The sequence below is a fragment of the Moschus berezovskii genome, chromosome 15, assembly GCF_049115385.1.
Source record: "Moschus berezovskii isolate FMDL1 chromosome 15, NW_MosBer_1.0, whole genome shotgun sequence".
Taxonomy (NCBI): domain Eukaryota; kingdom Metazoa; phylum Chordata; class Mammalia; order Artiodactyla; family Moschidae; genus Moschus; species Moschus berezovskii.
In genome coordinates, this window is record NC_142474.1 from 76,624,433 (window position 1) to 76,651,673 (window position 27,241).

Genomic DNA, 27,241 nt, shown 5'->3' on the forward strand with positions numbered 1-27,241 from the left:
CCCACTCCAGTATTCTTGCCTGGAGGATCCCAGGGACAGTGCAGCCTGGCAGGCCACAATCCATAGGGTCGCAAAGAGTTGGACACGACTGAAGCAATTTAGCATAGCATAGCAAACTTAGGTTATTCCTGAGCCACTTCTTTGGATTTGGTGAAATCTTTTACTTGAACTTATGACTCATCTTTTCCACTTAAACATTTTCACTTAAAAAGAAAAAATAACTGATAAATGACTAGTAACGTGATAACATTATTATAGTAAATAGCCATTAGTGTATTTGTTGTGATAGAATTAAGGTCAGTAGAGACTGATGTAATTTTTCATATATAGAGGCTGCATTAATGTGTATGCACTGTACATTCTCTCTCCATGTGTAGTGGTAAAATACCTATATTTTACGTGTAAGCTGTACCTTGAATAAAAACTAATGAATTATAAACTATCTCTGTGGGCCATGAGTGGGAGTGTGTTCCAGCCGTGGTGCTTTGTAAATGTGGTCACCAAGTCTTCCCCTCCCGTGTCCACACCTGTGAAGCATCAAGCTCCCATCAGGTGGTGGGACTGCCTATCCATCCTTCGAGTCTGGGCCTGACCACGTGGTTTGCTTTGCCTGCTGCTATGGTAACACTGTGACATGGCAGAGGCTCGTGCAGGGGGACCCACACTCTTGCTGTCCTCACCAACTTGGGATCTTGGTGTGAACCAAAGTAAATATTTACTGATTAAGTCACACAGGTTTGAGGTGGTTGGTTACACTGCACAAACTCACTGATATGACAGTGCTGTAACGTTCTGTTTGTAAAACAGTACTTTCCCAAGTCTAATAGCAGATCGGAGCAAGGGAATCTGTTTGGATTCAGTCTTGCCCAGTTACTCTTCACTTGAAAACAAAATTTCAATATTGACTATATCGGGGAGAGCACTGAATGCTAGTCTTTTTGGGTTCAATACATAGATTCATAAAAACAGGCCTCTCAGTGTGAGTCTCTTATAATTGTAGGTTTTCTTTTTCTCCTCCACTGAGCAATAAAAATATCACACTTGGCTAAACTCCCCATTGCTTTGAAATAAGACTGTATCTCAAGCACTGTGGCATCTGCCACTAGTGGTACTTTGCAAGCATATGCTCTTCTTTGGAAAAAGAAAAATATAATTGTATTTCCCATCATAATAAATCCCATAGAGAATTAGGATAGTCTCTTAAAAATATAAATATTCACCAGTTACTGTTTCCTTGGAGAGTGTAAGTATTTTGTTATTTTTGAAAGAAGCCAACTTCTATTCACTGGCAAACTTACTGAAAGTTAACCTTTTTTTAAACTTCAATGAAATATCATTTATAAAGCATAAAATTCACCAACTCAAAATGCATGATTCAGTGGTTTTTAGTATATACACAAAGTTATGCTGCCATCTTTACAGTCTAATCTCAGAACATTTTCATCACCTCCAAGAGAAATCCCACCCCCTTGAGCGAGTGGTCCCCACCTTCCCTGCCCTTCCAGTCCTGTACAAGCACTGATCTGCTCTCTGCATCTGTTCAGTTCAGTTGCTCAGTTGTGTCTGACTCTGCAACCCCATGGACTGTAGCACGCCAGGCTTCCCTGTCCACTAGCAACTCCCAGAGCTTACTCAAACTCATGTCCATCGGGTTGGTGATGCCATCCAACCATCTCATCCTCTGTTGTCCCCTTCTCCTCCTGCCTTCAATCTTTTCCAGTATCAGGGTTTTTTCCAATGATTCAGTTCTTCTCATCAGGTGGCCAAAGTATTAGAGCCTCAGCTTCAGCATCAGGCCTTCCAGTGAATATTCAGGACTGATTTTCTTTAGGATGGACTGGTTGGATCTCCTTGCAGTCCAAGGGACTCTCAGGAGTTTTCTCCAACACCACAGTTCAGAAGCATCAATTTTTCGACACAGCTTTCTTAATAGTCCAACTCTCAAATCCATACGTGACTACTAGAAAAACCATAGCTTTGAGTAGACAGATCTTTGTTGGCAAAGTAATGTCTTTGCTTTCTACTGTGCTGTCTAGGTTGGCCATAACTCTTCTTCCAAGGAGCAAGGCATCCGTATCTGTGGATTTGCCTATTCTGGACATTTCATTTACATACAGTCATACAATATGTGGCCTTTGTGACTGGCTTCTTTCATTTAGTATATTTTTAAGTTTCATTCATGTTGTTACATGTATTTGTGTTGTATTCTTTTGATTGCTGAATAAAATTTATTGTATAGATATACCACATTTTAAAAATCCATTTCTCACTTCATGGATATTGAGATTATTTCAACCTGTTGGCTATCTTGAATAATACTACCATGAAAAAACACATTAGTTTTTTGTTTGGACACACATCTCATTTCTCTTCAGAGTTACTGGGCTGTGTGGGGGAGATCCCTGGAGAAGGGAATGGCAACCCACTCCAGTACTCTTGCCTGGAGAATCCCATAGACAGAGGAGCCTGGTGGGCTACAGTCCATGGGCCCCCAAGCAGTCATGACTGTGTGACTAACACACATGTACACACACACACACACACACACACAGAGGAATTCTATGCTTAACAGTTTGAGAAATACCAGACTGCTTTCCAAAGTGGCTGCTGCATTTATATCCCAGGAGCAATGTAGGAGGCTTCTGATTTCTCCAAATTCTCATCAACACTTTTCTTAAACTGTTTCCTCATTAAACTTATTTTAGTAGGTGTGAATAAGTATCTTATTGTGGTTTTTGACTTAATTTTATATGATAGCTGAGCATTTCTTTATGTATTTGTGTATCTTTTTTTGAGAAATGTCTATTTAAATTATTTACTCATTTTTAAATTGGGTTATCTTTTTGTCATTAAATTATAATAGTTCTTCTTAAAATATTCTGGATATAAGTCTCCTATTAGATATGCAGTTTGCAAAAATCTTTTTCCATTTTGTGGGCTGTCTTTTCACCTTCTTGATGGTGACCTCTGAAGCACAGAAGTTTTTAATTTGATGATGTCCAACTTACCTATTTTTTCTTTGTTGTTTGTGCCTTTAGTATTGTTTCTATGAAACCATTGCCTGAATCCTTGGTCACACAGACTTGTTTCCATGTTACATTTACTCCTAAGAGTTTTATAGTTTTGGCTCTTATGTTTACATCTATGATCCAGTTTGCACAATTTTTTTTGGCAAATGGTGTGAGGTAGGAGCCACCTTCATCGCTTTGCATGTGGATTTCTAGTTGTCCCAGTACTATTTGTTGAATAGTGCTTTTCAGCAAATATATTTTGTTATAATCTTTTTTACATTAAAAATAATATTTTTGTTATTATCTTTTTCTTCTTCAGTGGGCTTAAATTTTTTGAAAAACAGCTTTTGTTTACATCAGCATTAATAGGATCTGGGATTTGGGGACTTTTTATAACTATTTATTACTTTTTCTTCTATGTTATAGAAAATTGTCTTTCTTCTTTTGAAAGACCAAATGCACATACAGAGACACATAAACACAGAGATCTGTAGAGGCAAATACACAGACACACGGGCTTACTAATCCATTTGGTCTCTTCTTTACCAAAGACCCAATTTACATCCTTCAGCACCTAGAGTAATAATAATTGGATGAAAACATTGGTAGCTTACGGCCTTGATTCACGCGTGAGTCTAGCACCAAGTCAGTTACAGAGGTCTGCCCATCATACCCCAGTAGCTAAACAGTTCATGACACACTGCTTATACTGCTTCACCTCTGTGTAGTTAAGTGTTTCAAAACTGGGTTTCCTAAATGTAATATCCTAGCCACGGACAGAAGTAGAAAGGCTTATGGAATACTGCCTCAGTTTTATGCTGGATAGTTACTTAAGGAATTAGAAAAGGAAAGCAGAATGTGTCCAGTATTTAAGTCTCTGGTTACAGAGACTTAAAAGACTTGGGCACCAAATGGTCTCTCACAATGAAGAGCATGGTATGGCAGAGTTATTAATCAATGAGCTTTTTTGGAACTGAGCTTGTTTCACAGTCCCAGGAGGTAAACAGTTTTAACTTCCCAGCTCTAGGGGGACCGTTTAGTTATTCATCTGTTTACTGACAATGTGGGAAATACCTAGTGCGTGCTAGGCACTACCTTGGTGCTGGGTGTATACATCTTGGTTCTAATTGTTTCTTTTTTTTAATGACATAGTTTTCACTTGTGGCTGTATTGGGTTGGCCAAAGATTTGATTGGGTTTTTCCATTCAATGTTACAGAAAAGCCTGAATGAACGTTTTGATGAACCTTTTTACCTGGGAGCTTACAGTAGACATCTCCACAAACAGATGATGATCTTTGCAAAATCCCAGTTCCTCTTTTACAGACATCATTTTCCATGTCTGGATCGCCAGTTTCTCTGCCTCTGCCTTCTTTCCTGGTGGAAATGGACTTCCTCTTACTTATTTGAACTTTTGACACCACCGGACCTGTGTCACTCCCCCACCCCACACATCTTGGAAAGATCTTGAAGTCTAACTTCAATGTCAAGTCCAAAATCTGCATAACAACTTCTTAATGAAGACGATACAAAAGTACACATAAAAAGTATTGACTGTACACAGATGCAATTTCATTGTAAACCTTTCCTGTCCAGCACTGCTCTTCTTTGAAAAGTTTCTTAAAGTTACTGTCAGTTTTACTATCAATCAGGAAAAGATCATTGTATCTACCTCTAGAACATTTTGAGTATCTTTGTTCAACTGCTGCTTAATTATTTTGGTAGGTCAAGAGGTTGAATTGGAGATCGGTGGCTTAGTAGAGAGAGAGTATATTAACCCTGTAGGCTGAGTGTAGCAGTAACATTTCTGATTTGATGATTATGTGTTTTTGTCATCTGTTTAGAAACTGTCACTAATTTATTAATATCTCTTTCTGATGTGTTTTAAAGAATACTAGGGGTTTTGATTTTGAAGTACAGAGATTTCCATGAGGATTCCAGAAGTCCTTTACATTCATTTTTCTCTGTTCTGTGTCGTTCCTTCACAGAGGACAGCGCTGTAATTGGACTAAGCAGACATCACCTTTATCCAGCCCCAAGCCATCTGGTATGTACTCTGCACATGGTGCGTAAGAGTTGATAGTTTTGTGGAGTTCTAGAACTTTCAGTCTGTAAAACGAATCCCTTCAGTCACACTGTTGTCCCATCCGAAATGCCTCTCAAAACTGGTTCACAGACGTTTCCTTTGATGTTGTGGAGCACTCATCACCTGGCATTTTCTAGATTCAGGTTTATTCATTCTACCAGCTTTGGATGCTTCATTTTCTGCTAGATTTTCTACTTGCTGTCTGCACTGACTATTGTGTGCATTTGGTAAGCGTCAGTGTGTTAGCCACTGAGTTGTGTCTGACTCTTTGTGACCCCGTGGGCCTGTAGCCTGCCAGGAGCCTCTGTCCATGGGATTTCCCAGGCAAGAGTACTGGAGTGCGTTGCCATTTCCTTCAGATATTATTATTAAAATTACTGTTTTACGTAGTTCTTTCTGAGGAGAAATGTATGTGACTTGTTTTAATCTTACGCACATTTTGTTTAAAAAGTTCTCACAGATGCGAAAGGTCACTGTCAGCCTGAACCCACCCTCCGTTTTGTGGGAGGCGCCTATAAAGATGATGTGATTAACTCCCTCCTGTGTTTCTCTGAAGTTCCGTTCTACAAATCTTTAAAAAAATGCTAAAATGGAAGTCAGAGATATATATGCACAGTTCTTTTTATTTATAAATGATGAATTGCCCATGCTTTATTCAAGAGCCAGAGTCCTAGTGAATGCTCTTTTACAACTCCTTTGGCCGATTGTTATTTTCTTCTTGGTGTTGTAAATAAAAAATTTGAACTATATTCATTTCTTACTTCAAGGGACAAGAAGTAATTTTATAGTGATCACATGAAAAAAATAACCAGCGGGTTTATATTTAATGGTAAAGAATCTGCCTGCAATGTGGGAGACCTGGGTTCCATCCCTGGGTTGGGAAGATCCCCTGGAGAAGGGAACAGCTATCCACTCCAGTATTCTGGCCTGGAGAATTCCATGGACTATATAGTGCATGGGGTTGCAAAGAGTCAGACACTGAGCGACTTTCACTTTCACTGATATTTCTTTGGGCTTCCGTTGTGGCTCAGCTGGTAAAGAATCTGCCTGCAATGCGGGAGACCTCGGTTTGATTCCTGGGTTGGGAAGATCCTCTGGAGAAGGCATAGGCTAACCAGTCCAGTACTCTTGGGCTTCCCTTGTGGTTCAGTTGGTAAAGAATCTGCCTGTAATGTGGGAGATTTGGGTTTGATCCCTGGGTTGGGAAGATCCCTTGGAGAAGGGAAAGGCTACCCATTCCAGTATTCTGGCTGGAGAATCCCATGGACTACAGTGGATTCCAGGCTCCACGGACAGAGAAGCCTGGTGGGCTACAGTCCATGGGTCGCAAAGAGTCAGACACAACTGAGCGACTTTCATGTCGCATCCCGTCTATAAGTGAGCTCCAGGTCCCAAGCATTTAAAATCAGTATTATTTTCTTCTCCATGCTTCATGCCATGTCAGACATTCCATTATATCCTGGCAGGGCCCATGGCTGGTTTTCTTCCAGCCTTTCTGTGAGAGAAGGGAAGACTTATAGTACCTGACAAGTTCACCATACTACCAGATCAGGACTTAACGATGACAGAAGAAGATCAAGAAAGTAGATTTATTATTGAATGTTCCTACTTATTTTTAGTCAAGTGCAGTATATTTTACTGTTCCCCATGGATGATTCATAAACCATGTCTCAGCAGGCAAACTCAAGTTGGGAATCTAAATAATTCACTAGAGACTTTAAATCAATGTGGACAGGGTATCTATTTTTTGGTTTCTTTTTAATGTTTTTTTTTTGACTACTTTCTCTGTACAATCATTGTATTATCCTTAAAAAATAAGTATTGTTCATCATCTGTTATAAATGGTCCCTATGAAGAATTAGGTATTTTGTGAAAAGAAAGACTTGATTTAAGAATAAAAAACAAAATAACCTAGAGCTTAGAAGTTTTTTTTCTATATTTTATGATTCCTTCTATATTAAGTGGTATAGATGCCACCTATTTGATTTTACAAAGACTTTAGATGGCATTGAGGCTTCCTTTGTGGCTCAGGTGGTAAAGAATCTGCCTGCAATGCAGGAGACCTGGGTTCAATCCCTGGGTTGGGAAGATCCCCTGGAGAAGGGCATGGCAACCCACTCCAGTATTCTTGCCTGGAGAATCCCACAGACAGAAAAGCCTGGCGGGCTACAGTCCATGTGGATCACAAAGAGGTGGACATGACTGACTGGCTGACGCTTTAGATGGCATTGGGCCCTGGGACAGCTAACATAGAACGTGGGCTCCTCTTCCATCCCCACACCCGATAGGACCTGATTGAACCTGGTGTCTCACTTGTCGCCAGGTTTTTGATTGTCATTGTGTTAGGCTTGCCTTTTTCCCAGGGAGAAAATTCTTGTGTGTTTCCTGCCATCCTCTTCTAAAAATAAAAGCATTTTACTCTAGCAACATTCAATTGTTGGCTATCTTTTTTTTTTAATAATTAATTTTTTATTGGAGGCAAATTATTTTACAATATTGTATTGGTTGGTTTTGCCATACATTCACATGAATTCGCCCCGGGTGTACATAAGTTCCCCCTCCTGAACCCCCCTCCCACCTCCCTCCTCCCTTTATCCTCCCTCTGGGTTATCCCCACACGCCAGCCCCGAGCATCCTATAACATGCATCGACCCTGAACTGGTGATTCGTTTCACATATGACAACATACATGTTTCAATGCCATTCTCCCAAATCATCCCACCCTCACCCTCTCCCACAGAGTCCCAAAGACTGTTCTATACATCTGTGTCTCTTTTGCTGTCTCTCATACAGGGTTATCATTTGCATCTTTCTAAATTCCATATATATGCATTAATATACTGTATTGGTGTTTTTCTTTCTGACTTACTTCACTCTGTATAATAGGCTCCAGTTTCATCCACCTCATTAGAACTAATTCAAATGTATTCTTTTTAATGGCTGAATAATACTCCATTGTGTATATGTACCAAAGCTTTCTTATCCATTCGTCTGCAGATGGACATCTAGGTTGCTTCCATGTCCTGGCTATTATAAACAATGCTGCAATGAACATTGGAGTACATGTGTCTCTTTCAATTCTGGTTTCCTCGGTGTGTATGCCCAGGAGTGCGATTGCTGGATCATATGGCAGTTCTATTTCCAGTTTTTTGAGGAATCGTGTTCGCTATCTTAATAATGAATTTTTATCCTGAAGTGAAATCTGATACTTTTATAATGTCTCCACATATTTAAAATTGGAAATATCTGGACCCTGGCATCTGAACTGTTCTTGTTTCATCTTGAACACTGGTGTAATTTTGTCATGATTCCAACAGTGGGATGTACATATGTTCTAAGTGGGTTACTTTATTTTAGGACTATTACATCCACAGTAGGCATTCAGAATATATTTTAATTCCTGTAATGGCAAAAGATATATTTTATATTTTTCTTATTTAAGTTACATTCAGCTTAGCTTTTCATCAGTGTTAAAATAGAAAGAATTTAAATAAACCAAATGAGATGAATTATCCTCACTCTTAAATTTCTAGTTTCAGAGTGAGTCTTCTTAAAGAGGAATTTATTAGTTTGGTCAAACCAAAAGCTGTGTGTTGAAGTTTCATGAAAGAAAACAACCCTTGATACCTACTGCCCTGTTTTGTTTCCATTTCAAAGATATACTATTTGTGAGGCAAAACTTACCTAGTGTTGGGGGTTGCTTTCTTCCTTTTGGAGTGACTTGAATCTGTTTTTATTAAATATTGGTTATGTACAGAATTTATACTCTCGGCGTCACGTATGAAGCTCACCAAACTTTAAGCTGACTTTATTTTTACTTCTACTTTTGAGCCTTACACAGTATCCTCACCTTGTTCACACCTGGAGAAAAATATGTTGTGCCAAGTTATTAGCATCTTTTTTCTAGATCTAAGACCTTTATTCTAGGGCTGCTGCATTGCTCTATAGGAACAAAGAGACTTCTTGCTTGTTAAACAGTGGTGAGTTCAGCTATTTTAAATACTAAAGTGTTAAGAAACTCTTATCCGAGGTACAGAAACAAGGATCCGTTAACACGTTTTCTTGAAGCCTATTCACACATCACGAAAGTCTTGGCTTGGGCGCCCCTGAGCAGACCCGATATGGGATTTCTGCAGGAGTGTTTTATTACGGCAGTATTCTTGAGAGGACAGGGAGTAGGGAAGGGAAGGGAGAAGGGAGCCAGACAGGGGAAGGTGTGGGCAGAATCTCTGCCTCAGCCCTGATGCCTGGCGGAGCTCTGGAGCACAGCTGCTCCAGGAATCTGCTCCTTCTGCTCGAGGCGGGAGAGCTGGCCTTCCCATCTCTGCCTCAGCCGCTAACTGCAGGCTGGTGGGAGAGGGGCTGCAAATCGGGGAGCACTTGACTCTGTATCTGCTGGTGAAGCAGCTCTGGAAGTTGAAGAGTGCTTCTCTTAAGAAATGTGCACTTGCCAGCTTTAGAAGCAAAGCACGGAAGCTGGGAGGTGGGCACACCGGACAGGTGCCAGTGGCATCTGGACAGACACTGGAGTATCTCCTCCACCTCGTCACATGCTGTCTCACCTCGTTCCCCACTCATCTGGGCTATTTTTCTTCCCTTAGGCCATTTCCTGGTGTCAGTTACATACCTTTTCTTTCTTCAAGTTGGTCCTGAGCTACTGCTTCAAAACAGCAGAATCTTAATGTGACTACAGTCTTGAGAGATACCTAGGTAGTTTTCAGTAAATAGAGCTGCTACACATATTTGAGTTAAAAGAAAATAAAATCTGTAATTTCAAAGCTTTCCTTAGATGAGTGTCTTCATGGATAACGATTTCAGTGCCCTGATAAAAGAGGCAGGGATAGTGTGTGACTGTATTGTTGGCATTTATTCTTGCTAGAAGCATTTCCAAGCATACATGTTAACACTATGATTTTTCATTCTCATCTATTTTAACCATCTTTTAAAATTTTATATTTTAGCTTTTGCCTTTAAAAGTATTTTTCTTAAACCTTTTATGAAAATATATGATGTTTCTGAACTGAATTGAACTGATGGTGTTTCCTTTCAGTCAGTTTAGTTGCACAGTCATGTCCGACTCTTTGGTGACCCCGTGGACTGCAGCAGGCCAGGCTTCCCTGTCCATCACCAACTCCCGGAGCTTGCTCAAACTCATGTCCATTGAGTTGGTAATGCCATCCAACCATCTCATCCTCTGTCATCCCTGTCTCCTCCTGCCTTCAATCTTTCCCAGCATCAGGGTCTTTTCCAATGAGTCAGTTCTTCCCATCAGGTGGCCAAAGTATTGGAGTTTCAGCTTCAGCATCAGTCCTTCCAGTGGATATGCAGGACTGATTTCCTTTAGAATTGACTGGTTGGATCTCCTTGCAGTCCTAGGGACTCTCAAAGGTCTTCTCCAACACCACAGTTCAAAACCATCAATTCTTCGGCGCTCAGCTTTCTTTGTAATCCAATTCTAACATCCATACATGACCACTGGAAAAACCATAGCCTTGACTAGATGGACCTTTGTTGGCAAAGTAATGTCTCTGCTTTTTAATATGCTGTCTAGGTTGGTCATAACTTTTCTTCCAAGGAGCAAGCGTCTTTTAATTTCATGGCTGCAATCACCATCTGCAGTGATTTTGGAGCCCCAAAAAACAAAGTCTCTCACTGTTTCCATTGTTTCCCCTCTATTTGCCATGAAGTGATGGGTGTTTCTTTCCTTGGGCACTTTCAACTCAGTATAGCACAGAAGTGTGGCCTAGTAGAAACAGCATGTGAACAGCAATGAATTTCTCTTTAGCCTAATTTAAAATTAAAAAATAAAAAAAGGTTATGATAACAGGCTGAATTGGAGGCTGGGAAGTCCAAGATCACACTTGAAATTAATGTAAATAATGTATTTAGCCTGCTGCTGCTAAGTCACTTCAGTCGTGTCCGACTCTGTGTGACCCCACAGACGGAAGCCCACCAGGCTCCCCCATCCCTGGGATTCTCCAGGCAAGAACACTGGAGTGGGTTGCCATTTCCTTCTCCAATGTGTGAAAGTGAAAAGTGAAAGTGAAGTCGCTCAGTTGTGTCTGACCCTTAGTGACTCCACAGACTGCAGCCTACCAGGCTCCTCCATCCATGGGATTTTCTAGGCAATAGTACTGGAGTGGCTTGCCATTGCCTTCTCCGGTATTTAGCCTAGCAGATCCTAATTATTATCATTTCAACATTCAATACTATTAATTATATTTTGCCTTTTTAGTTTTTAGAATTTTCATTGGGTGTAAATTCGATACTTACAACAAATCTCAATTCAAACTAGCCATATTTCAAGTGCTCAAAACCACTTTGGCCAATGGCACTGTCTTGGACAGTGCAACTTCAGAATGTTATAGAAAAGCTCTGATAAGAGGCTTCTTTCCTTTGAGACAAGACATCTTGTCAGCAGTCTGAATCTCTCAGCTTGGTAACCCCATTCAATAAAGAAATGAGGTGACATTGTTGTCCAAAGAAAGTGAGCTGATCTGTCTTTGATGAGCTATTGTTGCTTCCATTTGGTACTTAATGCCCTGTAGGCATGAATTTATGATGAAAATTATTGGGTTTGACAGCTAAGATATCCCTGATAACCTTCAGGAGTACAGAGTTACTTTTTGAAAGACCCTGGGTCTTGAATGAAGGGGAGCCTGTGTAGAAATTTTAAAGAGGAGAGGAAGGCATCTTAGGAAATGGAAAAAATGATGTATATGTATAAAATGTGTGTTGGCAGAGAAGGGTGTAGATAAATTTGAGTACTGGCATGTAATCTGACAAGGCAGGGATACTAACTGCACAGTAAGAAAGGTAGTTAGTGTCTAGACTGATGCCAGTTTTGAATACCTGGATTGTACAGCGTATGAAATAGGATATCATCACGGCCCAGTTTACACGCTGGGCTCTGTTTTTGGAATCCCTTCAAAATGCGGTGACTTGAAACAACAGAAGCCACCTCCTCACCTCACATTTCCTGTGAGTCAGGGATTCTGGAAGGGCTTCATTGTGCCCTCTGGTTTGGAGGGCCTCTCTGGTAGCTGCATTCAGACAGTGTCTGAAGTTGCAAGAGCGGGAGGCTGGAGCAGCTGGAGGCTGACTGGGTCCCCCACTCATAGGCTCAGGATGTCTCCGTGGGTCTCTCTTCATAGGTAACCGTGGGCTTCCTCATGGTCTGCTGGCTCTAGGGCAGCGGGTGCTTCCATGGGCCCCGTGATTATTCCCCCTAACAAGTGAGAGGTACCTCCGCTTGGGAAGGCTCCTTGGAAATAATGCTGCATCGTTTCCATCACATGACTTTGTTACTTGGGAGTCACGAGCCAGTCTAGTTTCAAGGGGAGGAGACATACATCAGATCAGATCAGTCGTTCAGTCATGTCCGACTCTCCGCGACCCCATGAATCACAGCACGCCAGGCCTCCCTGTCCATCACCAACTCCCGGAGCTCACTCAAACTCATGTCCACAGAGTCGGTGATGCCATCCAGCCATCTCATTCTCCGTCGTCCCCTTCTCCTCCCGCCCCCAACCTTTCCCAGCATCAGAGTCTTTTCCATGGGAGGGTGCTAAAGTCACCCGGTGTGGAGAGAGTGTTGGGAGAACCGTCCCAGAACCCCTTCCCAGCACCACTGCTGTCTGCGTCTTGCCCCCGGGCCGTGTGCTGGGAGTGCTGATGCGTGAGCTCACCGTTCATTCCTGGGCCCACCTCCACCCAGGCTCTCTCTCTCCTTCCCTCACCTGGAGAGCTAGACTGGGCAGCCCTTGAGGACACCTGAAGCCTTCAGTTCAGGCAGTGAATGGCCAGCCCTGGCCTTCCATCCCCCTTTCATTATCTCACTTGTTTTTGCTGGTAGAGGCTCCCGCTAGGGTGGGCTTGCCCCAGCCTCAGATATTCTCCCTGCTTTCTTGATTTGTGGAATAGCCGAGGGGTGAGAGAAAGAGCAAGCACAAAGGGAAAGAAGACGTTTCTAGCCCTTCACTCCTCAGCAGAGGTTCACCCTCTACCACAGGCGTATCTTCTTCTTACGAAAGAAGTTTCAACCTTGGCAACGGCAAGGTTTTTCTCTCCCTCCTTCCATTTCTAGGGTGGCTCTCTATTGCTCTGTGTTTGGTTTCCATGAACATCTGGGCTTGTTTTCCCAAGGTGATTAGAAGGAAGGAGGAAGGATATGAAATCAGCACCGTGACTTGTGTAAGAGAGCTTTCCTAAACTATTCCTAAGGCCAGCATTCTGCCACATCCTCTTCTCCCTGGTTTTCATAGGAAGGTCTCCATTCTTTGCCAGAATCTCAAATTTATCTGAATACCAGGCTTGAAACTAGATGTGTGATGAGCTTTCATGTACTTTCCTAGCCTTCCTTCCTCTTGCTAAGTCACAGCCTTTAACTAGAAAAGATTAAAATGCCAACAGCAGAAGAGTCTAGACGTATTAAATTCTGCAACTTAATTACTGTGAAATACATTTAAAAAAAGACTTGATGGATAGAGAAATGGATAAAGATCTAGGTATTCAAAAAGCCTAGTTGGTAGGAATATGGTTGCTCACTGGGAAAAAAATCTTTAAATAAAATACTAGTGAAAAAAAGCATAAAATTATAGTGTGATACATTTGGGAAAATAATGTCAGTTTTCTACTTTAGCAGTTCCTGAAGTCTTATCCTGTTTTTCAGTCCAAATAAAATTTCAGAATTTTTTGTCCTTAGCAAAGTTATTTATCCTGTCTTGTTTCCCAAAAGATTTGAAGAAACTGAAAAAGGTCTAACAGTCCAGTATTTTTTATTTTCTTTGACTAGGATTTTTACATATAGCTTTTTAATATGCTTTTATTGAAGTCCTTAAGACATTAAAATTGCTTTTGTGTGACATTTTCCAAGAGGCTTTGTGTGATCCTGACAGCAGGAACTTCTTATTCCAAAGACAGAGTTTCTTGTCCCCATATATGGTCCCACACTCCCCTATCTTGAATTGGGTAGCCTGAATCTTTTCCAGGTCTGAAACATTTATCCCCTGCTACAGTGAGAAGGTTTGCTTTGTTTGGTTTGTTCCTGTAAAAGGGAAAGAAAAAATAAATCCAATTTAGCTCCCTGGCCCTTTTTATTTTTTTGATTTGTCAATAATCAAAAAGTCAGTAGGAGTTGTTGCATTTGCAAAATCTTTGCTTACTCTTCTGAAATGAACAAAAGAGCAGGCTTCATGTTTTCATTGTCCTCAGGTGGGGAAGGGCAGCTTGCTGAGGACTAAAATAAACCCTCCCAGGAAAGGGAACCAGCCAATGACCTTGGGTCGTGACCACCTTGCAGATCAGCTGCTCCCTTCCTTGCTGTTTTTTGTGGCTTCTGGCGGGGCATCAAGTGTCACAAATGCAGGAAGAGAGCAGTCTGAGGAGGACTCTGGTGCCTCTGTGGGCAAAAGTGCTGACATGATCTCCTGACCCCTCCTGTATGGCTGCAGGCCGAGTGCTTTTACAGTGGGCAGGCAGGGAGCGAAGAGAGAAGGCACTCCTCTACAAAAAAGAAGTGGCAAGAAACTGATGCCGTGGTGGTGACTTCTATACTCCTTGAGGAATAATAGAACAGTCTGGAATTTGGAGAGATGCATGCGTGCAGATGTTTAATAGCCCTTACTGAGCCAATAGAGAAATAAAAGTCACACCTACTTCTCTAACCAATTACAAGTGTATTGGGAAACTGGAGGGTGCTCCTGGTGACTTTGATAATTTCTTACCTGATTCACTGCCTTTAGGTGTGGAAGGAAGAATGTGAGCTCTGAAGCCTGCGGCTTGGTTTTCCCATCTGGAAAATGAGCTCAGTGTCACCAATATCATTGGGTTTCGGGTCTTTAGGAGGAGGTGCAGGATATGCGGGAGCCGTCTTCTTGTAGGTACTATCTTCCTTCCCATTTTTCTCACCATGGATGTTTGTGAGCCTCCAAACTACTTTCTTCTGTGTGACATTTCCCACGAGCCCTTGAGTGGTAACGAAAGCAGGAACTTCTTATTCCAAAGAGAGAATTTCTTGTTTCCCCATATTTTCTGTTTTGACCTGGGCATCCTGAATCTTTTCCAGACCTGAAACATGGGTCTGCCCCCTGCCCCCCACAATGGAAGTGTTTGCTTCGTTTGATCTGTTTCTGTAAAAGGGAGAAAAATAAATAAACCCCACTCAGCTCCCTGGCACTAGAGATGTTAGCTGTTCTCCTTTTGCTCCTCAGAAACCCTCTGCCCTTTCTTCTGTACGATAGTAAAGGAAGGAAGGATCTGCACCTTGAGGAGCTTCGCGCACCACTCTGTCCTCCCGTTAAGGACTTTCTCCTGCCTCCACCCTCTCTGCCTTTAGAATCTGGCTTCTGGTACAGAGGCTACTCTTCTGTTAGGATGACCATCCCTAGATTGAATCCCTCTTCCTGTAGTCATGCCGTCTCTGCTTCTCCTCTCTGCACACATCTGCTGGCACCTTTGCCTCTCCTGGGGCTTATTTCTGCTATTCCCACAGCTTTAGTCCTATCTAAAAACCTGCCCTGCTTTGTCTGCCTGTCTTTCTTCTTCTTTCTGCCTTTTTTCAGAAATTGAAGTGTAATTCATATGACCAAATCACCCATTTAAAAGTGAGCAATCCAGTGTCATTTAGCACATTCATAAACTTGTATAACCACCACTTCTATTGAATTCTAAAATATTTTCATCACCACCAGAGAAGCCCCCATACTCATTAAGCAGGTGCTTTCCCCACTTTACCCTTTCCCAATCCCTGGCAACATATCTATGAATTTGCCTATTTTGGATATTTCATGTAAATGGAATCACATATTCTGTGACGTTTCAGTTCAGTTCAGTTCAGTTCAGTTGCTCAGTCGGGTCCAACTCTGCAACCCCATGGGCTGCAGCACGCCAGGCCTCCCTGTCCATCACCAACTCCCAGAGTTTACTCAAACTCATGTCCATTGAGTCAGTGATGCCATCCAACCCTCTCATCCTCTGTCCTCCCCTTCTCCTCCCACCTTCAATCTTTCCCAGCATAATATTTTTAGGAGTCATCTATGTGGTAGCATGGATCAGTATTTCATCCCTTTTTATAGCTGAATACAATCTCCATTGTATTCATATACCGTTCATCCATTAGTGGCCATTTGTGCTGTTTTCATCTTTTGGCTATTGTGAATCGTGCTGCCATGAACGTGTGTATACATGTATTTGAGTCTTTTCCCATTGTTTTGGGATATACTTAGGAATGGAATTGCTGGGTCATATACTGACTCTGTGTTTAACTTTTGGGGGTGCAGTGGAACCGTGCTGGGTCTTCTTTACAGCCATGAGGTCTTCACGAGGCATCACACAGGCACTCTAGTTGCGGGCTCAGCTGCCCTGCGGCGTGTGGGGCCTTAGTTCCCCAACCAGGGATCAGACCCACGCCCCCTGCATCGGAAGGTGAATTCTTATCACTGGACCATGAGAAAGTCCCTGTATTTAACTTCTTGAGGAACTGCAAAGCCTTTCTCCACAGTAGCTGCACCATTTTTCACTCCCGCTATCAATGCACTTGAGTTCCCATTCTCCACCTTGTTGCCAACACTTACTTCTTTTTTATTTTTTAAAGCCATTCTAAAGGAGATCAATCTTGGGTGTTCATTGGAAGAACTGATGCTAAAGATGAAACTCCAATACTTTGGCCACCTCATGCGACGAGTTGACTCACTGGAAAAGACTCTGATGCTGGGAGGGACTGGGGACGGGACGAGAAGGGGATGACAGAGAATGAGATGGCTGGATGGCATCACCAACTCAATGGACATGAGTTTGCGTGAACTCCGGGAGTTGGTGATGGACAGGGAGGCCTGGCGTGCTGCGATTCATGGGGTCGCGGAGAGTCGGACGCGACTGAACTGAACTGAATGAGTGTGAACTGGTATCGCGTGTGGTTTTGATCTGCATTCCCTGATGACTAATGGTGTGCACCGTTTCATGTGTTTGTTGGCCGTTTGTGTAGCTTATTTGAAGAAATGTCGGTTCAAGTTGTTTACCTATTTTTTAAAGTGGGTTGATTGCCTTTTTGTTATTAAATTGTAGAAGGTTTTTTTTTTTTTTTCATTTTCTGGATACTTGATCTTTCTCAGATATGTGACTTGCAGACTTTCTCTCATTTTATAGATTGTCCTTTCACTTTCTTGATAATGTCTTTTAATGCACACAGTTTTTACTTTTCGTGAAGTTGGATTTACCTATTTTTTAATGCTGTTGCTTTTGCACACGGCAAATATAAGAGCCTGCTGTCAAACCCAAAGCTTCATGTTGGCTCTTCAGAGCGCCTCCTCCTCTTGCTTTTGGTGTCGTTCTCCCCTGTAGCGATTCTGGAACTGTGGTACTGCATCTCAGGAGAAAGCAGTGAGCAGTCTTTGCCTCGGGGATTATTACAAGCGTGCTAGACTCCAGACACTTCTCGTGTTTATGGTCACTCCCTTGGAACCATGATGAGAACCTTGTTGGTTATTCAAAGCAGAGCTACCATGCAGGCTTTCGGGTGAAAACTGCTTGTTAAAATTTCAACGGAGGCAGAGGTTGGAGAGATTAGAAGAAGGAGAAAGACTCCACGTGTCATTGCTGGCTTTGAAGATGGAGAGAGATGAGCCCAGGGATAGGGTCAGCCTCTGGACTCCTATAACAGCTCTGGCCAACAGCACGTAAGGGAATGAGGACCATAGTCCTATAGCAACATAGAGCCACACTCTGCCAGCAAACTGAGGGAGCCCACTCCAAGGGACACTGAAAAGGAGTTCATCCCTGCCGGCATCTTGATCTTGACCTTGTGAACACTGAGCACAGATTCTTAGATTGTGACCTACAGAACAGAGAATGTTAAGTTTACCTTTGAATGCCTAAAAAGGAGCGAATGTTATGAGCATCATTATAAGGATATCTTGGTTATTTTTTTTTAAACTGAAGATTGCAGTGTATCATGTATTATTTAGTAGATTTTTAAATTAGATATATATTGATTTTATTCATGTAGCAAATGAAAACAAAATAATTCCAAGGGATCCTTCTAGAAAAGAACGAAACACGTGGGCTTCCAATTTGTTGTTCTCTGGTTTATGCATGTGTTCAGCTGTGTTAGTCATTGTCTTCAATTATATGAGCATTTTAAAAAAGCCTCCTCTTATGTAGAGGAGAACTGTGGCATAGGCATCAAAATCAGGAAGGAATCAGAAGGAGAGAGCGTGAGGAGGAAGACAGGTGATGTTGCCGGGATTGGTTGGTGGGTTGTCACATGTTTTCCCCAATAAGTTTGACAACTGGTCCATTCCTTTGAGAGTAGTGAGGCTGAGTGAGGCCTCCAGCCGGGGCTACCCATGACTGTAGGAGGTAACTTTGGGCCTGGCAGGGCCTCCTGAAAAAGGCTCCCTTCTGTGTAGGTGAAACAGGGGCTTTTCATGCCTTCCCAGCTGGGTTAGGAGAAGCTTGGGGAGACACACAGACTAGGGTCCTGGGACCTTCGTGCAGTGAACAGGAGCATCTGAAAGTAGAGTTCCCCCCGGGGTAAAGGGCCAGCTTGGAGCCCAAGAACTGAGAAGCAGGTCCTCGAGGGGCAACAGATATCATCAGGCTTGACTCAGGGACTAGCCAGAACTCACCACTGACTATGGTCCGAAGAGCTCGGTCTTCAGAGTTTGGCAGGAGCTTTATAGCATCACTGTGAGGATACAATTCTCATCTGATACAAACAAACTAGCCAACCACTATCAAAACCAACTGCTTGCTCTTAGAGAGTGCATGACACATAATAAGTGCTCAATTAATGATTGTCATTATTTGTGTTGAATATACCAAAGGATGGTCTGACAGTTTGTTTCTTAGAGAAGCCCTTGGCTAGGATTTCCGGGCTGTGTAGACCGTCGCCTGCTGTCTGAGGCATCCACTGTGAGGCTGCATTTCCTGTTGGAGTAGAAGTACCAGCAACAGTGGAATTGCGTCAAACAGGGCAACAAGAAGCTCCTCTGCGTCGATGTGTGCTTTCCGATCAGTTATGAGAGTGACTGTCTGCAGTGTTAAGTGCTAAAACAGACCCAGAAATTCTGCACAGGAAGGGCTTTAGGAATCTGTGCCACCAGTAAAAGGGCACGTGTCCCCTGACTGTACCCACTGCCTTTCAGGGAGTTTACCATTCGATGGGGAACTCCAGGAGCTAAAGTCCGCACAGCAAGAAGACATACCAGATGTCAGTGGAGATCCCCTCTCAGAATGGCATGGAAGTAGAAGATTTACTTCCTTATTTCATGTTTTATCTCTCAAAATAGTGAACTTATTATTTTTTTACTTTATTATCTAAAAAATTTCTTTTGCAACAAATAAGGATTTATTATGTTTAAAACTTTTTCCTTTAAAATTTATGTTTATTTAAATATTTTTATTGAAATATAGTTGAATTATTATATTCAGTTCAGTTCAGTCACTCAGTCGTTTCTGACTCTTTGTGACCCCATCAATCGCAGTACGCCAGGCCTCCCTGTCCAACACCAACTCCTGGAGTTCGCTTAACCTCATGTCCATCGAGTCGGTGGTGCCATCCAGCCGTCTCATTCTCTGTCGTCCCCTTCTCCTCCTGCCCCCAATCCCTCCCAGCATCAGGGTCTTTTCCAATGAGTCAACTCTTCGCATGAGGTGGCCAAAGTACTGGAGTTTCAGCTTTAGCATCAGTCCTTCCAATGAACACCCAGGACTGCTCTCCTTTAGAATGGACTGGTTGGATCTCCTTGCAGTCCAAGGGACTCTCAAGAGTCTTCTCCAGCACCACAGTTCAAAAGCATCAATTCTTCAGCGATCAGCTTTCTTCACAGTCCAACTCTAACATCCATACATGACCACAGGAAAAACCATAGCCTTGACTAGACGGACCTTTGTTCGCAAAGTAATGTCTGTGCTTTTTATAGTCTTAGATGCTTATATTAGAATATACAGAATACATAAAGAAATCTAAAAATCAGTAACAAAAAGACAGTTTAAAAATGGTAAAAGACTTAAACAAGAACTTTCTAAAGAAAAAAATTCAAATGGGCCTAACATAAGGAAAGGTACTGGACCTCAGTAGCAATCAGGAAAATGAAACTTAACCCATAATGATATATAAGTATAGAATATGAATATATAAGTATAGGGTTTCAGCTTTAGCATCAGTCCTTCCAGTGAACACCCAGGACTGATCTCCTTTAGAATTGACTGGTTGGATATCCTTGCAGTCCAAGGGACTCCAAGAGTCTTCTCCAATACCACAGTTCAAAAGCATCAATTCTTTACTGCTCAGCTTTCTTTACAGTCCAACTCTCACATCCATACATGACCACTGGAAAACCATAGCCTTGACTAGACGGACCTTTGTTGGCAAAGTAATGTCTCTGCTTTTTAATATGCTATCTAGGTTGGTCAAAACTTTCCTTCCAAGGAGTATCCAGCGAACGTTGGCAATTTGATCTCTGGTTCTTTGTTGTAACCCAGCTTGTACACCTGAAAGTTCTTGGTTCACATAGTGGTGAAGCCTAGTTTGGGGGATATTGAGCATTACGTTGCTACTGTGTGAAATGAATGCAATTGGGTGGTAGTTTGAGTATTCTTTGGCATTGCCCTTCTTTGTGATTGGAATGAAAACTGAACTTTTCCAGTCCTGTGGCCACTGCTGAGTTTTCCAAGTTTGCTGACATATTGAGTGCAGCACTTTAAGGGCATCATCTTTTAGGATCTGTTTTGATATATTAATTCATTTGTTTTACTTTTTAGATTACACATATAAGTGATAGCACACAGTATTTGTCTTTCTCTGACTTTTTTCACTAATATCCTTCAGTTTTGTCCATGCTGTTGCAATAGCAAGATTTCTTTTTTATGACTTGAGTAGTAGTCCACTGTATATTTGTAACACATCTTTTTTATCCATTCCTCTGTCAATGGATACTTAGGTTGCTTCCATATCTTGCCTTGTTTAAATAGTGCTGCTGTGAATGGTGCGGTGCATGTATCTTTTTGAAGTAGTGTTTTCTTTTTTTTGATATATGTCTAAGAGTGGGATTGCTTAAGACTTTTTTGTTTTGATGATTAAGCTGGGAGTCATCAGAGTGATTATCCAGGAAAAAAAGCTGGGATATTTTTTGTACATTTTTTCCCCATAGGCAATGTTTTAGTCTGCTAGATATGTCATAACAAAATGACACAGACTGGTTGGCTTGAACAACAGAAACTTATTTTCACAGAGATCTGGAAGTTGAGGGTCCAAGTTCAAGGTGTCATCGGGTATGGTTTCTCCTGAGGTCTCCTTGGCTTGCAGATGGTCACTTCCCTGCTGTGTCCGCACACAGTCTTTTCTCTGAGCACACACATCCCTGGGGTCCTTTTGTGTGTCCGAATTTCTTCTCCTTACAAGGATTGCAGTCAGATTGGAAGAGGGCCCATCATAGAAGACTATTTCTATTTTAATTACCTCATTAAAGGTTCAGTCTCCAAATAGGGTTACAGTGTGAGGAACTGGGAGTTTAGGCTTCAACCTATGAATTTTGGAGGAGACAAAATTCAGTCCATACCAGGCAGAACACGGGTGAAGGAGAACATAGGCAAGTAGGAATGAAGACCCAGAAAAGTGAGTCAAAAGTCAGAGCCATGGGGAATAAGGAGAATTTGTAGGAGGGGACTCTATGCACTGCTAGTGAGACAGAAACTATTCTGTTACCTGATCAATGTATCAATTAGCTTTTGCTGCGTAACAGACTACCCCTAAAACGTCCCAGCATAAACCATCAACCATTTAGTTAGCCCACAATTGAGTGGGTTGGCAGTTTGAACTGCTTTTAGCAGGGAAGTCCTATTGCTTTCCACTGAGCTTATTTAAGCATCTGTGGTCAACTGCTGGGCATATTGAGGGCTGGCTGGTCAAGGATGGTCTTAACTGGATTGCCCATTTCTCCTCCATGTGTATCTTGATTTCTAGCAGGCCAGTTTGGGCTTCAAAGAAAGTGCAAGTGAGAGAATGTGAATGAGTATAAAAGCACATACCCTCCTTTCTTTCACACTCTGGTTGTCAGGGGAAGTCGCAAACAAGTCCAGATTAAAGAGATCGGGAAATATACCTTTTCAGGTGAATGGTTTTGAGACAAAGATTATTTGACTATGAAAATTATGTAGCCTGTTATATTTTATATTCATAATAGTTTGCCGCTCCCTAGCTTAGACGGTAAAGTATCTGCCTACAATGCAGGAGACCCAGGTTCGATCCCTGGGCTGGGAAGATCCCCTGGAGAAGGAAATGGCAACCCACTTCAGTATTCTTGCCTGGAGAATCCCATGGACAGGGAAGTCTGGCGGGCTACAGTCCATGGGATCGTAAAGAGTCAGACTGCTGCTGCTGCTGCTAAGTCACTTCAGTCGTGTCCGACTCTGTGCGACCCCATAGACGGCAGCCCACCAGGCTCCTCCATCCCTGGGAAGAGTCAGACACGACTGAGCAAATAGACTTGTTTGTAATCATAATCAGAAAATAACAAACTGGAAAGGAATTCCTAGGGCATTTATTTATGAGTTGTGGTTCTTTCTTCCCAAATTGAGATGAATAGTTTAACTAAATCATTTCTTCAATCAGCGTGTCTTACTTTCCTGTGCGGCTTGATCCAGCTAGCTCACTGGTAAAGATCCCGATCAGGAGAATGCTGAATGATAGCTCAGTTTTCATCCCTTATGCTACTTAGGATGTAGCGTCTGGAAAGAATGTGGAAACCTTCAGCTGTTATCTCATGGAGATAGACCTCATGAGGCTGTAACAGGAGAACAAGATCTCTGGGGTCTTGGGTAGGGAGGATGTGGAGGAAATCTGAATTTGACACTTTATGTGGAAGAATATGCTTCATGTAAACTCACAGAAGAGAGAGTTAGCTCCTTGTCACCAGGCTTACTAGTCCTTTGTACCCACACGAGGCTCTCTCTGTTAAGTGACTCCTCCCTATAATTAGTATTTCATATAAAAAAACATGCTGTCTCTAGCAGCTGGTCCTCAGTGCCATTATGGGATGGTTCTGTACACTGAATTACATGGAGATGAAGAACATCTTGTGGGGCAAAGAAAGCAAACTGGTGTGTGAAGGCTGAAATGTTCAATATTAAAGTTTTTTATCTGGAAAGTAAACATATTTTTTAGTGCACTTACATAGAAATGTTTGGCAGATTCTCATACAGTTCAGCATATGCTTACCATATACCACTAGCATTTTCACTCTTAGGTTTTTTTTTTATTCCCCCAAAAAGAATGAAAAGTTATATCCACACAAAGTTTGTAAATGAATGTTCATAACAGCGTTAGTTTTACTAACAAAAACTGGGAAAACAAACAAATATCCACCAAATTAATGCATAACAATTTATGAGATCTGTGTGTAATGGAATACTGCTTAGCAGTGGAAAAATAACAAGTTACTGGTACACCTGACAGCTTGGGGGAACCCCATGCTGGGGGAACTCAGACACATCCTACTGTATAAAAGAAGTGATACATAAACGGGTACTTGCTGCATTATTTCATTTATAGAATATTCTCAAACTGGCCAATCTCATTTGTCATGGTTGAAAGCAGATCTGTGCTTGCTTGTGGCTAGAGTTTGTTGGGTAGGGTGTAGGTGTGGGGATGGCCAAGGGTCCAGAAGAAGCTTTTGAGTCGATGCAAAATGTTCCAGTATCTTGATGATGGTTCTGGTTACATGGGTGCATCGTATTATATATAATGTAGCCCTCAATATGGAGAAGGCAATGGCAAGCCACTCCAGTACTCTTGCCTGGAGAATCCCATGGATGGAGGAGCCTGGTAGGCTGCAGTCCATGGGGTCGCTAGGAGTCGGACACGACTGAGCGACTTCACTTTCACTTTTCACTTTCACACATTAGAGAAGGAAATGGCAACCTACTCCAGTGTTTTTGCCTGGAGAATCCCAGGGACGGGGAAGCCTGGTGGGCTTCCGTCTATGGGGTCACACAGAATCGGACACGACTGAAGTGACTTAGCAGCAGCAGCCCTCAATAAATCAAGGTGTTTGGAGGGGTGTTGTCCCTATTTTTCAGTACATATGTGACATTAAGAACAATATCATGAAAAAATTTTTGATCATCAAACGGGACATATGTTTTAAAAGGTTGAAGATTAAAAATTTCTAGAAGTTACCATGTTTTTTGTTGTTAAGTTGCTAAGTCGTGTCCTACTCTTTTGCGACCCTATTGCCTGTAGCTTGCCAGATTCCTCTGTCCATGGGATTTCCCAGAGAAGAATACTGGAGTGGGTTGCCATTTCCTTCTCCAGGAGATCTTCCCAACCCAAGGGTCAAACTTGTGTCTCTTTTATTGGCAGGCAAATTCTTTACCAATGAACCACCTGGGATAGCTTAGGCTTTTTCTTAAATTTATTCATCTCTAAATTGTCCATTCTTGGAAACAGTGGGTAATAACAAGCAAGTAAACTGCTTAGAATCTCATCATATTTAGACCTGGCCTGTGTGACTAAGCCAGTATATCTTTTTAAATGAATCAGAGTTTTAAAATTCTTTTCTTCCCAAATTCCCCAGATTTCCCAAATTCTTTGGGAACTTCATTTATACAATTGAACTGTGGTAACTACTGCTAGGTGAATAAAATAGGTCATTTTTAACATTAGATGCAGTGTGGAGGAATAAAATCAAGTTTATGGTTCATAAATCATATGTTCATGTCAATCAATCAATTCTTATTCCTATGAAAAGAGTACTTTAAACATGGGTAAATATTTTATGTGTACCATACAGGTTCCAGAGTGGAGAAAATAATATAAAAACAAGAGGCAAATAGCCCCTTAAAATCATTTGGAAGTGTCCAATCTAGCAAGGCAGAACCTGCTGTTAAAATTGTTTTGGCCTGTTCACTCTCTGATTGTTTAAAAGATAAAGCTGAGAGAAAAATAGGTTTGTCATATGTTTATTTGGATTCAGTGCTGGATGTTACTTAGTAACATTTTTTTACCATCAAAGGATTTTTAAATTCTCAGATGTCATTCATGCTCCAGAGTGCTAGCACCGGTGATTTATGTTGTCAAAAGCTGATGATGCTAAAATGGAAGCAGATTTTATTTTTCATCTTAGTCAAATTATAGTCTATTTTGATTGACTAAAATATATCTCATTTTAGTTTTGTTTTGATCATTCAGAAATGGATTGCAGATTTCATATTTTTTAATATTATAATATTAAATGATAAAGAAGCTGACTCAGGAAAACTTTATAGTTCTCCCCTGATTAGTGTTTTCTAAAATGGTCATTTTGGGGAGTATTTTATATCTGTGATTCATTCATTCATATATCTAGTATTTATCAAGTGTCTAACAGGTACCAAGCATTTTTTTTTTAAGCATTTGGAAGACAGTAGTGAATTAGAGAAGAATTATTTTCTGGTAGAGGGGGAGAGAGAGAATATAGAAGTAAACAGGAAAAGGGTCCAAAATTAGTAAGACTCTAAGCTCATTTCCTCCTACAGACACATTGGGTCTACAACTCCATACAGAGCAGTTCTCTTGAAGAGGACCTGAGCGCTGATTGAACAGCTACTGCACATAGAAGGGACCCCAGGGAAACAAGTAGGAAAGATGAAGACATGGTATCCATTGAAACCTCTCCCCTGGGGCAACAACCTGTAGTAGGGAGGGATATTAATGAGGGGCCAAACACAGACTCATCCACCCTGGGACACAGTGAAAAACAGCGGTATAAAGGGTACCAGACTATACAAGAAGGAAAGCCATTTATTAAATCTGCTTTTGTTAGAACTAATAAAGAATTCAGTAAAATTTCAGGATGCAAAATCAATATACAGAAACCTGTTCCATTTCTATATGCCAATAGCAAACTGTTAGAAAAAGAAATTAAGAGGATAATCCATTTATAATTACATCAAAAAGAATAAAATATCTAGGAATAACTTTAACCCAGGAGGTGAAAGACTTTAGGACATAGGGAAGACTATGTCCAATGGACATTTAGGATGGAAATTGAAGATGACACAAGTAAGTGGAAATCCATGTATTCATGGATTAGAGGAATCAATATCATTATAATTGTCCTGCTACTCAAAAAAATATACAGAGTCAGTGCAATCCCTATCAAAATATGGAAGGCATTTTTCATAGAAATAGAATAAATGATGCCAAAATTTGTATGGAAGCACAAAAGACCCTGAATAGTCAAGATAGTTTTGAGAAAGAAAAACACACCTGTAGGTATCATGCTCCCACACTTGAAAGTATACTATGAAGTTATGGTAATCAAAACAGTATCATACTGACACAAAACAGACACACAGATCAATTGGAACAGAATAGTGAATCTAGGAAAATAAAACCACATTCATATGGTCAAGTAACCTATGACAAAGGTGGCAATAATATTGCTGTTGTTCAGTCGCTAATTCATACCTGACTCTGAGACCCATGGACCACAATACACCAGGCTCCTCTGTCTTCCACTATCTTCTGGAGTTTGCTCAAATTCATGTCCATTAAGTTGGTCATGCTATCTGCCCATCTCCTTCTCAGACCCCTCCTTCTCCTTTTGCTTTCAATTATTGCCAGCATCAGGGTCTTTTCCAATGAGTTGGCTCTTCACATCAGGGGACCAAAGTACTGGAGCTTCAGCTACAGCATCAATGTACACTTAGTCTCTCAGTCATGTCCGACTCTTTGTGACCCCATGGACTGTGGTCCACCAGGCTCCTCTGTCATTCTCCAGGCAAGAGTGCTAGAGTGGGTAGCCATTGCCTTCTCCAGAGAATCTTCCCAATCCAGGGATCTTGCATTGTAGGCAGATTCTTTACTGTCTGAGCCAACATGGAAGTCTACAGTGACCTCCTTATTGGGAAATCTGAAGGTCTCCTTCCTGTCCCCATCAACCACCTCAACAGTTTTGACCCAAGTAACCACTCTCTCCTTCCTGAAACACTCTTCTTTTAGAGACAGCAATTCTACACTGTCCTAATTTTTCTTACCTCATCAACCACTTCTCCTCAATCAGGATCTCTTTTGCTTTGAATAACCTCTATACATTAGAGTGACCCAGGGCTCTTCTCTGTGTATTTTCTCTTCTGCTCTCATGTGGGCTCAAAGCTTTACATAAC

The 27,241-nt window shown here is 41.6% G+C and overlaps 1 protein-coding gene across 10 annotated transcripts in view; it reads left to right on the forward strand.

The window, feature by feature from the left end:
* The window catches only part of PLCB4 (phospholipase C beta 4), a 489,193-nt gene that overhangs the window by 172,122 nt on the left and 289,830 nt on the right, over positions 1 to 27,241 (forward strand). For 7 of the 10 annotated variants that reach the window (XM_088844295.1, XM_088844296.1, XM_055426743.2 and 4 more), the window contains one exon: positions 4,998 to 5,074. In XM_088844295.1, the coding sequence (XP_088700421.1) occupies positions 5,072 to 5,074 (3 nt within the window). In that variant the 5' untranslated portion in view covers positions 4,998 to 5,071. The remainder of the gene's footprint in view (positions 1 to 4,997; positions 5,075 to 27,241) is intronic. The other 3 variants (XM_055426778.2, XM_088844297.1, XM_055426785.2) reach the window with 1 other exon arrangement.